Source organism: Notothenia rossii (assembly GCF_949606895.1).
Source record: "Notothenia rossii genome assembly, chromosome: 5".
NCBI lineage: Eukaryota > Metazoa > Chordata > Actinopteri > Perciformes > Nototheniidae > Notothenia > Notothenia rossii.
In genome coordinates, this window is record NC_136903.1 from 68,826,729 (window position 1) to 68,838,699 (window position 11,971).

At 43.3% G+C, this 11,971-nt stretch overlaps 1 protein-coding gene across 3 annotated transcripts in view; it reads right to left on the reverse strand.

Moving 5' to 3' along the window:
• cbfa2t2 (CBFA2/RUNX1 partner transcriptional co-repressor 2) overlaps positions 1–11,971 on the reverse strand; it is a 31,078-nt gene that overhangs the window by 12,895 nt on the left and 6,212 nt on the right. Inside the window, exon 1 of one of the 3 annotated variants that reach the window (XM_079682993.1) lies at positions 9,280–9,724. The exons of 1 other annotated variant lie outside the window; for it this stretch is intronic. Coding sequence is in view for 1 of the 2 variants with exons in the window: in XM_079682991.1 (XP_079539117.1) it covers positions 871–898 (28 nt within the window). In the remaining variant the exon portion in view is untranslated. Of the gene's footprint in view, positions 1–870; positions 2,067–9,279; positions 9,725–11,971 lie in introns of those variants that run through there. One more of the 3 variants, XM_079682991.1, reaches the window with a different exon arrangement.

The following is an 11,971-nucleotide window of genomic DNA, read 5'->3' on the forward strand; positions in this document are numbered from 1 at the left end:
CACACACAATTAGACTGACATCTCAATAACAGAATCAACAGGGCGTCTGGCCTTAGGGTCAAGATTGTGACCATGTAAACAACTGCATATTTATTGGACCTGTGCTATAGAGCTGCATTGAAATGTATTCACATCATCAACATGTATCTATTGGCTGTGAACTGACTGTCCTTTTTGAAAAGCTGCTTGTTAGCCTATTGTTTGACTGACAGGTCCACATGAACCCGTAGAACATAAACATGCTCAACAGATACAACATGTGTATTATTGCACATCCCATGTCAGCATAGAACCGGGAAATTGGGTTACAGCTGTGTTCTTGTAATCTTAAGATGTGGTATGGTCTGTTAGCCATGCCAGAGGTAATGGCCAAAACAGGAGACATCAGGTGTGTGTGCAATGTATGGAGTGCTGACAGCCCGTAGAGAATTGCCTCTGCCTGTCAATTAGACAGAATACATAACTGGATGACTTCATCAGGCTTAAGAGCACCTGAGTCCATCGTGCAAAGTCACAGGATTGTCAGGGGAGGCAGCTGTTACAGCAGCCACAAAACACACACAAACACACACCGACACACATCGTACAAAGTGGTCTGATGTTAACTCAGGTGTGTGTTGGCTGAGAGGAGGATGTTGGATGTTTGTTTGGTCTAAATGCCACCTGTCATCTTTGCCCTAATGAAACAAAGGAAAGGTATACACTCTTTAGCTTTCATCATAAGGATAACATGGAAATGTCAAGATGCAGAGAAAGCATTTGAAGCTAACTGGATTACACAGTGAGCAGACAAACATGAAATCAACTGAATATGACATTGTCCACCAGAGGACTTCCTTTACTCTCTTTAAAACATTTTTTTCTGCTCACCGATTTGATGTCCCTTCTGTCTTTTCATCCCTTCTCAAACAGAGCACATACATATACAAATGTTTACGAATGTGAGTAACCTGAGCTCTCTACAACAATTGTTACAGCAGGGTTGGAAAACTGGTGTGCATCTGTGGAGAGGGCCGTCGTTGCTAGCCAGGTGTTCCTTGTTTGTTCAGCTTCAGGTGACGCTCGTTGGCATTAAAACATTCAATGAGCTTTAATTGCCTCTGCAGGTGAGGATTTAAAATGAGGCTCGGAGAAAAAGAGATAGAGCTAGAAGAGAGAGAAGGGCAAACAGAAGATGGTGATCCCCATCGAGCCACTACTGTAACTGAAGACTTCATTCAATTATTAAAAATTGGAAATGACAAGAAAATTAAGTGCAGAGAACATTAATTTACCTCCTTAAGTGAAGTGAGGATGGATGGATGGATATACTTTGAGTCAGTACAAATAAATGAAGCTTAATGTGATGTTTAAATAAATGTGTTCAGTGTTAGGATGTATTAAGCTCATGGTTTAAGAAGTTAAAACTCTCTGGCAGCTGAGAGTCACGAGGCGTGTGTGTGCGAGGATGTTTGCTGATTTAGGATTGTGCGTGTACCCGCGCCTCGCTGCTATCTCTGTCCTGTCATTGTAGATGAAGTGAGAGAAGACGTAACTCAGGCCTGACTCATTTATCAAGGAGCAAAAAGACAATTCAGAGCATGTGGAATGCTACCACTATGTGGGCCCAGAAGATATGTTAACACCCAAAGCAAACTAAAACAAACCTTAAAACAGCTTGATAAAGGAATAATGATGAATGTTTTCTAACTAGAAATTAGTTGAGAGAAATGTGAACAGAAACATTTTAGCCTAGCTCATCACAAACATTGGAACAAGAGGGAAACAAAGCTAACTATGTTAAAAAACAAATGTAAACCCTACAAGGAGTCTAGAGGGTTAGCTTTCTGTCCAACAAGTAATGTCCTAACTTTCCAAACTGAAAAGACCCAAGGGTATTTTACCAGTTGATAAACAGTTAGCCAGTCCCCAAGTGTAAATAGGAGAGCATCTTTGCTGCAGGCTTGTTTATCTTTTGTTGTTAGCTTTTTCATCCGATTGTACATTTTGTGTTAAGCTAGGCTAAATGTTTACATGAGAGCAGAAAAAACGAAATGAAATTATAATGAAAACTGAATCAAACCATGTATTTTTATTCCATGGAAGTATAAAAGTGATATTCTGACACTGATTCAGCCCCACGCAATTAAAACAACCTCTCAACTTAAAAAAACAGAGAGCGGACCAACAGCAATATTTCAAAGTGGTCGAAGGGGGAATACTACTAATACAAATCCCAGAGTAAACTGAAAAAACGGAGAGACATACAAGGAGTGGAAAAAAAGTGAAAAAGAAATAATTGAGCAGTTGTCTTAAAGCTACAGTAAGGGGCAAAAAAGGGACAAGCTCCCTTAGCACCCATGCAACTGATGGGGGCTCTCTCTCGCTCTCTCTCATCCTCCCCCGTCCCTCCTCCTGTACCATATGGATCTAATCGGCCAAGAGCTGGCCAGCTGGGACCTCCAACAGTCACCTGTGAGGGAGGAGGGGGGGGGTGAATAAGGGACTGCTGGAGCCTCCTTCACTAAGCCAAAGCAGCACACACACACTTCTGCCTTCCCTCCAAGGGGTGGAGGAGGACGTGGAGGGGAGGGGGGGGGAGGCACGAGGCGGCTGAATGCAAGCGAGTGGACTTAAATGCCGGGGAGACAAAGGCTGCACCTGGTCCCCGTCCGTCCACGCACACTACCACAATACAGCACACATCTGTTCCTCTATCCTGCATCCTGCGCGCGCGACACACACACACACACACACACACACACACACACACACACACACACACACACACACACACACACACACACACACACACACACACACACACACACACACACACACACACACACACACACACACACACACACACACACACACACACAGTCTCCCAGTGTCAGGCTGGAGTTATAACCTCATAGAGAAAGGACAGGTTCAAGGACTTAAGTATTTTAGAGGCCTTTCGCTGGGTGAATGGTGTTGAATATCTGAAAATTAGAGGACATGTGTCCCCTCTGCTTATTTCAATTAACTTAATTTATACTATTGCTCTCTTGGGACTGGGACCTCTTCAACTGTTGCCGCAATCCATTTGCTTCACTTACACGTAAGCATGTTTTACAATATGCAACGTACTGGTTTATAAAATAATGGAAAGCTACATGTTACCACTATATATTTAAAAAGGAGATTCATTTATGTTTCAAACTAAATTATGCATTAGGTCTCTACTGCAGAAAAAAGTTGCCTATGTATTATCACAGTGACACTTTTACTGACTATGCAAGACAGTTAAAACCAGCACTGACTTTAATAAGAAATTAGTCTGCAAATTAGAGGCGCTAGTTTTGGAGAAGGAGGGGTGCATGTAGGGAGAGAAGGAAGGGAGGGAGGGAATAACAAGGATAGAAAATACTGGTTTCATTTGGTTTCATCAGAAAGACAAGTCTGGTTGTCAGACTCCGAGCCAGGCTGTTTTTCTTGGCTCTCTCTACCACCTTCCAGCCCCGTAGGGACATTTGGACAAAATCCAATGTCAATACTTAGCTCCTCACTCTGCTAGGGAGGGGGGGAGATACTAAGGGTGACAGCAAAGGGGAAGGTGAAAGATATATACAGGGAGAGAATGCAAGGACACCTTTGGAGGAAAATAAATGGGTAAAAAGAGACATATTGATATTGGGGAAGGAAGAGATATTGTGAAGAGACACAGATGTGTGTCTGGAGTTAACTTGTCACATTTCCCTGTGGCAGTGAGAGAAGCCCGACTTTGTCACTCAGTGGGATGATTACAATAACACTGCTGCTGTAAAAAAGGCACCCAGGGATGGAAATGTACTTAGCTGGCAAAGCGAGAAAGAAAACGAAAGCGGGGACGGCAAGGCAGACAGACGTCGTCAATAAAAACTAAGAATGAGCAGTAAAAAGGCACAGTGATGTGATGCTGGAGTCAGAGGAGGGAGAGGAGGTTTGACAGAGGACAGCGAGGACGGACAGTGTCCACGTGTGTGAGGTCAGACCGCTGGGAAAATATGCTGGGTGGGATTTTAAGTTTTTTGACGAAACAAAATAGTAGATTCAAAAGATAATATAGGAGTTGATATAGGATAGCATTTTTTTTTATGAAGAACTATAACCATAACATAAGCCTAGTGTTCAATTTAAAAAGGTGTTATATTTAAAAAGGATAACGTTTTAAAATTAGAGCAAAGGTAGTAAAAAAAGTAATTGCTGTGAACTCACACACTCCTGTAGTAGCATTGGTCACAGGCTCCACTGTCACTGGGTCAAATAGATGTTTGCTATTCAGAGTGGCATAGACTTAAAACACAGACGCTCGCCTGCGTCACAGACAGCTGAGCCACGAGGGATCTGGAAGTGGATGTGTGTCATCATGTGTGTGTGTGCCTTGGCCTCATTTACCAGGTGTTGGGTTTGACATTGGTTTAGTGGAGAGAGGACAGTTATCCCTGAAGTCACACACACACACACACACACACACACACACACACACACACACGAAATGGCCAGCCTGAGGCACATGTATACACACCCACACAAATAACAACTGTGACAAAACAGAGACAATTCAAATCTGTCAATCATGACCTGAACCACAAAGCTGTGACAAACACAAGTATGCAGACTCTCTCACACCAGCTTTCCTTCTCTGAGGGCCAGTCGATTATCTGCCTATCTGGTTACAACCCTTCTCACCTCTCCGTAACTAATTGGTTAGCCTGCCCATCAATCATCATGAGCCTGGTGACTCTTTAAACCCAACAATGGAAAGTGAAAAACACTCCGCTATATGGAAGCATTAAAGTTGTGTTTTACTTGTTTTCTTTTTTCCCCTAGCATGTTATTTCGAGGGTGGAACAAAATGATATGATGTCAGAACAGACTTTTACGGCTCCCCTGACACACAGCGAAGATGTATATCATCATGTGTCTGGAGGATTATGACCGGGTGACTCCTATACATTATAAACCCAGACAATCAACTTAACCCGCAGCCAGGCAAAATACTGTTTATATTTTGCTCTGTTCTCGGGTTGACATACATACACACACTCTGAACTAGTAAGTTACGGTAGTCCATAAAACCAAATACGAGCTCTAGACATGAGAAAACAAAGCACGCGTTGAGACGGGCCTGTTTCAGACCAGGTGTCAGAGGCCTCAACAGTCAAATGGCCTGGGCTCGGGTCCAACCAGATGTTGTTATCACCATGGGCCATGTTGAAGACATTTACACGGTTCTTCTCGACCCAGAGTGAGTGCAATGAAGCAATGACTCAGTAGGTTTAATTTGCCGTGACCTTAAGTTTGACATGCAAGCCATTTCATAAAGGATTTATACAAGTTGTTATCAAGATCTTCCCTTTCAGTTTTTTAGATTCAAAATATGTTTTCTCAGACTAAATTGCAATGTATAGTAGTGTATGCAATGTTGCCATTTCTCTGATCATTCTTTTCGTACCTCCGACAAGTCGTAGAGTACACTAGAACATAATTTGGGCATAAGCAATGTTCTTGAAAAACAAAAAAATAATAACTTAATTTACATATTTTAGTGAAATAAAGACATTGTACTTTTCTCCAAGCATTGACTACACATGTGCATAATCCATCCTTCTCAGGTTATGGGGATGCATTGAATCAAAGCTGAGCAGTAGGTATGTGCCTTAAGCAGAGTTGTGTGTAGGCTTAGCCCTGCTGTATCAAAGACGACAGCTCGACAGACGCTGACAGACACAGATAAGTAAAACAAAGAGGCCAGCTGTGCACAACACAATTAAGGAGAATAGGACAGAGATAGCTGCGGAGGTTGAGTGTATGTTTGTCAATGTGGGAGCAGAGGAGAGTTTTCATTTGCGTTATCATTGTGTGTGCCAATCGTATGGGTTTAAAATGCAGAAACTGTGTGTTTAAGAACACAGTGTATATTGTTAGTGTATCGTATGCCTTGATAACATTAAACATAATCCGTCCTGATAAAGTAAGATTATGCTGTTGTTCTGACACAACACTGTCCTCTGTCAACCTGTGTTTCTACTTTAATTTAATTTGCATCAGCCAAGCACGTGACTATAAATGTTCTTTTGTTTGTCAAATACACCCATTTTCTCAGAAAGAGAAAGAGAGAAAGGCAGAAAGAAAGAAAATAATGACTATGACAGACAATTCATGGCTAGAGGCTGCCCCACCCATTTCTACTCCACCTACGCACTTAAAGGTGGGGTATGTAATTTTGGAGAAAACCAGCTCGAGTGCGCTAGAATTTGAAACTACGCAGCCGAAAAAAAATGTGCCTCTTCCTTCAAACTTCCTTACAGAGCCCCTCCTCCAACACACACAAACGCGCACATGACCAATGAGGGCACGAGATAAGTCCATTAATTTTAGCCGGGCCGGCTAAAATGATTGGTCTTGCTTTTTACAGTACTTCCACAGATGAAATGTTTTAAGTATTTATTGTCAAAGCATTTCATATAGTCATTGCTATCGGGATGTTAAGAGCATGCCATGGAATAGAACAAAAAGTGTTTCTGAAATAAATGACATACCCCACCTTTAACACCACCAGCACCAATAAGTGTTGCTCTTGCCTGTCCTATTGAGTATTACTATTGTCTTTTGGGGGTTTCATTGGAAAAATCCAACATTATTTCCAAGAAAGTTACACAAGTTTGAATGAGTCCTGTTGTTTTTCACCCCGGCTCACAACACATCAGTGTTCATAATCTTTGCCTCCTTGGTTAGAAATTGCAAAATGTTGCTTAGAGACTCAGCTGCAGCTTTCAGAGTAAACGTTTAATGATCCAATAAGTCTAGAAAAAGCCCCTTTTTATATGAAATCCCCATTAACAATTGTGATTGTATGTGATATATTAATTTTGTATTTACGTAGATAAATAATTTCAATTGATCTTGGATCGATGTTTAGAATTCAAGAAGTAATTTTAGAGCCTTTAACCATGTGCTGATGATATTCTTCCCTCTCAGCCCAGTAAATAGAGTCCTTGTCTTGGGTCACTGAACGAGTCTCTCGGCCAGCAAAAGGTCACAACACCCCTGCAAGAGACCTCTGACTCATGCACTTAGCACATGAGAGGGCTCCCATCAATGTCAATGGGGTTGCAATAGGAGAGACAGGGGGTGGTTGGATGCTCATTCACACTGATGCGCGTATGCACATCCGCCGACGCACACAAAAAGAGCCCTTTATACTGTCAGGAGACGTCCTGTGTGATGAAATAATCTTTCATTGCGCTACTTGTAGTGACTGAGGAGTTACTGTTAAGTGTTGACCCAATCCAAGCTATATGCACACATTCAAACACACAGCCTCATTGAACCCCTGGGGCCAGATATCACAGTCCTCACCACTGGAACTAATAGAGCACTTCCTGCACCAAACTCCTGAGGCAGCTGCTCTGTTCCGTATGTCCATGTGTGTGTTTTCAAAAAGGGGGTATTCTGTGCATGAATTCTTCAGATAATAGGACATTAGCACAGTGAGCAAGGGTCATGGTGGTCTGTTGCTCCATTTATTGCTACACTTTCAGCAGATAAACTTGCAGCTGGGAGGGAGGTCAAAAAAGAAGGGGAAACAGTTGGGCTACAGAACACTGTTAGACAAGCAACCTTGTACTTCAGCAGACATAATGTCTACAAGACACCTGGTACACACATGCACACACAATCACTTAGACTCAACCATAAACGTAACAAAAAGTTCAAAGCCACATAAATATATGACAAAAGCAGTAGCTGTTGAATGAGTAGAGGCAAAATATAGTCTCCGAAATAAAATACATCCTTGATCTTCTTGAACACACAGAGGCGAAACAGTGTCTGCTGTCATGGGTGTGACAGTGTCCAGCAGAGCAGACAGGGGTCCCTGGATTGAGGCTGTGCAGCAGACAGTTAGTCGCTCCTATCTCCCTGATGGAGTGGTCTGGCTTAGCGTAACAGTAGCCAGATCACTCTGCCTTTTCTCTGCCTGCTGTTCCCTCACACATCTCTTCCCTCCATGCACAAAAAAGATTTGTACCACTGCAAAAGTTATCAGAAAAAGAGTGCTCTGACAACACAATATCCATAGTGCAACAATGCAAAAATGTGCACTCAGTTGAGATTAACATTCACACTGATGTCTGTGCTGTGTAACGTGAAGGCACAGCTTGAAAGACAGACAGCAGTTTCCCTCCTCTTCCCATATGGCTGGGATACTGTACAACAGATGCACGATTCCTCTTCTGTACCTATTTCCTCCTGCTCTGCTTTCCATGTGGACAAACTGATAACAATCTGACATCTAAGTGAGATAAGCCCATTCACACATGGATCCAATCACACTGCAGTGTTTATGTATCCGGTTGAGGTACCACTTGTTGATGTTTACAGAAGTATTACTCATGGAACAGAAAGAAAACAGAAAAGAAGTATGTTTCTTCATTTCATATCCACTCCAGGTGGATTTTCTTATGCTTTTCACAAGTGAAAGCAAACGGGGGATCAGCAGCAAGATGAAAAATAAAGGAACAGGCTTGGATGCTTAACTTTGGAATGCTGCTTTTGTTCCGCCTAAAGATGTTTTTCTGGGAAAATGACTCAAACCATTAGATGCCAGGTCTCTGAAGCATTCTTGTGTATATGCCACTTATGTAACCACTTGGTGCCAAACACAGTAAGTAGCAAAATTAATAAAGCATAATGCAGCTCCCATGAGATATGAATCCACAAAGGTAAACAATTCAATAAAACGACCATATACAAACAAAAAGATAACAAAGGCCACCTTAGCAAACAGTATTTCATCCATATGGGAGCAGATGTTTTTTGTGCCCGGGTGATAGAAGCAGGAGGAACAATTCATCCCTCCTACCTCGGAAGATAAGGATGAAGAGATAAGGATGAGGCACCATCTGTACATCAGCACAGAGCCGCACTGGGAATTAGGATCTCACACACACACACACACACACACACACACACACACACACACACACACACACACACACACACACACACACACACACACACACACACACACACACACACACACACACACACACACACACACACACACACACACACACACACACACACACACACACACACACACACACACACACACACACACACACACACACACACACACACACACACACACACACACACACACACACACACACGCACCATTTGCAAAAGCAGACACTCCCAGAAATAGAGATAAATGTTATCATAGCCGAGAATACAAGCAGAAATGCTGAAATTCCCACTCTTCTCTCCTACCTCCACTCTAGTAGAGTCCACTCTTCAGTCCTTTGGAGAAAGTCCGCTGCAGTGACGGGGCTTCGCTGTCTTATCCTTTCCGTTTTGTCTCTTTCGGTGACTCCTCGCCTTCATATGTCAGGCATGTGTTTGCATTCCCACATATGTGAGCCCCAGTGTGGCGAAGGCCAGAGCCAGAGACACAGATGGCACCCAGATGGAGACAGATCACCGAGCGGACCAGCGCTACGCGGCACTAATGCGAACTGGGTCACTTTCTTTCTGTGTTTGTAGCTTGCTCTCATGTGAAAACCTCTCTATCTCGCTATCTCCTTCCGTCGAAGTACCTCCGCTGCTGTATTTGTAATCTTAAACTCTCTCTCTGCCGCTGAATTTGCGTCCTCTCATGCGCTCGCTTTCTCAAGCTCTGATCGTCCCACCCTCTCAATCTCTCTGCTGTGACTCCTCCCCTGTTTTCCCACACACTGTCCTCTCCTCTGTGTTCACGGGCCGGCTACGTCACAGCTCCACCCTCCCCCTCTTCCCTCCCTCCCCCAATGGATCCTGGCCAATCATCCACTGCTGACTGGCTCTATTCAACCTGCATTCACCGGCAATGGCCCCTGCAATTAACATAACTAATTGCTTTGGCACCTAAAGGCTAAACAAGAGGCTGTGCCAAGAGATACAAAAGTGTGTGTGCATGCATCTGCATGTGTGTGTGTGTGTGTGTGTGTGTGTGTGTGTGTGTGTGTGTGTGTGTGTGTGTGTGTGTGTGTGTGTGTGTGTGTGTGTGTGTGTGTGTGTGTGTGTGTGTGTGAGAGGGACGGGGTCCTTTTGCAACCCTATTCCCTGCCACCCTCCCCTCTCCCCTTCAAGAGAAGAGGGGATCTCCCTATAAAATGTTTTTATACTGACTGCCCCCTCCTTCTCGGCTCTTTCATTGATGCCCTCTTTTGTCTCAGCTCCTTAATGCGGCTCTCAGCGCTGCCTCGCCAGCCAGCCCATTGGGGGACACTTGAGGAGCATGAATGAGTTATTCTTCCCTCCTCTACCCTCTTATCCTCGGAGCTCCATCTTCACTGAGTTAAACTTAAATCACTGTCTGATTTATGCCCGGCCGCGCGCACAAGTGCTGCTGGAGACACAATGCAGGTTAAGATAATGGAGCCTGGCGGAGATTGGGCAGCCTGCATGCGATTTTCACTCTTTCCTATTATACCCTCAACAGGTCTTACTTCTAGAGTGAAGAGGGTGGTGCTCAGCTTATTCCAAGCCAGTGGTAAATAAGGCATTAATCTGCTTTTAATTAGACAATGGAGAGCATGTGATCAACGTGTGAGAATTCACAGGCACTTGGTGGAGTAAACAAACAGATAAATACAAACAGTTCATTGAGAGAAGGCGCTGCCCCTTGCATTGAGAGAAGGCGCTGCCCCTTGTCTTTGCCCTAATGCACATTACACACTTATGAACAGCACTGAATAACTTAAGCTGTAATCATTTTGGCTCGAATCCACATCAGTGTGTTAGTTTGTAAGCATTGACAGAAAAGGCTTTTTGTTCTAATTCTTATTATTAGGTCACTATAATTATATGGGTTGTCAAAAAACTACTGAATAATCATCCATAATAACCTTTATCTTCCCTCCTCTCTCCTTGTAGGCCTGCTTCATTCAGGGTGCATCTGGTCAGCCAGCAGGCTCAGAGAGAGGGCCAGGTGGCTGCGAGTGAGTGGGGGTGGAGAAATAGGAAGGCCTTGCATACTGTAACCCACATGCGATTGTAGCACATGTGAAGCTGCAAACTGACACCAGTGACGGACAAAGGCAACAAGTAGATATAGATTAAAACCCAGGTGCAACGACAGGCAGGTGGCAGATAAGTAAGGACGTCATTTTGACATAAGCACAATGTTCTTTATCATAGGCTGGAGTTGGAAACTAAGTTGAACCATTAACTTATATCAAAAGTGAGGTTTCTATACTACCATGTTATTCAATGAGATAAGCATTTTCATTTTGATTGACAACATAATTAATTCAACAGTTTTTCCATAAACTGGCAAGTTAAAAAACTATGCAACAACACTGCAAACTAACGATTTATTTTCATTATCATTTTGTATTTTCTCTATGCATTGTTTGGTCTAAATGCTGTAAGAAAGGGGCAGGGAATCCGCTAAGCCTTTAAAAGCTTTAATCTGCTACTCCTGCTGAACTTCCTGGATCGTATTTTCATTGTCTTACCTGAAGCAACTCTGCCATGTGGCATTGGTTTAACGAAGGACTGTTCCTCGGCCCCTTGAAGAAAATGTGAGAAGCTGGTTTTCATCGTGACGGGGGGTCAAGCTCAATAATGAAAAGCTGCAGGAAATAACATTTTGGATTTACAGGCTGCACACAAGCAACCGGTTTTCTTTCCACATGTGTGATTATGTACATATGCAAAGGTCTGTTGCAGCACTATGACGTTTTTTGGCCTTAAGTCTGAGAACTGCTCCTGTCAAGAGGGTGCCAAACAAGGAGAGTGAACACTACCACGCTTTGTACAATGCTTTGTATGCATACTGTAGCTTCCTTTTACTTTAGCTGCTCACGTCTCAAGCAGCTGTTTATTGTGTGAGTGAGATCAAAAAAAAAGTGAGAGAGAGCGACAGAGCAAGAGAGTATGCAGCATCTGTTTTCTGTTCACACGCTCCCTCGCCAAACTT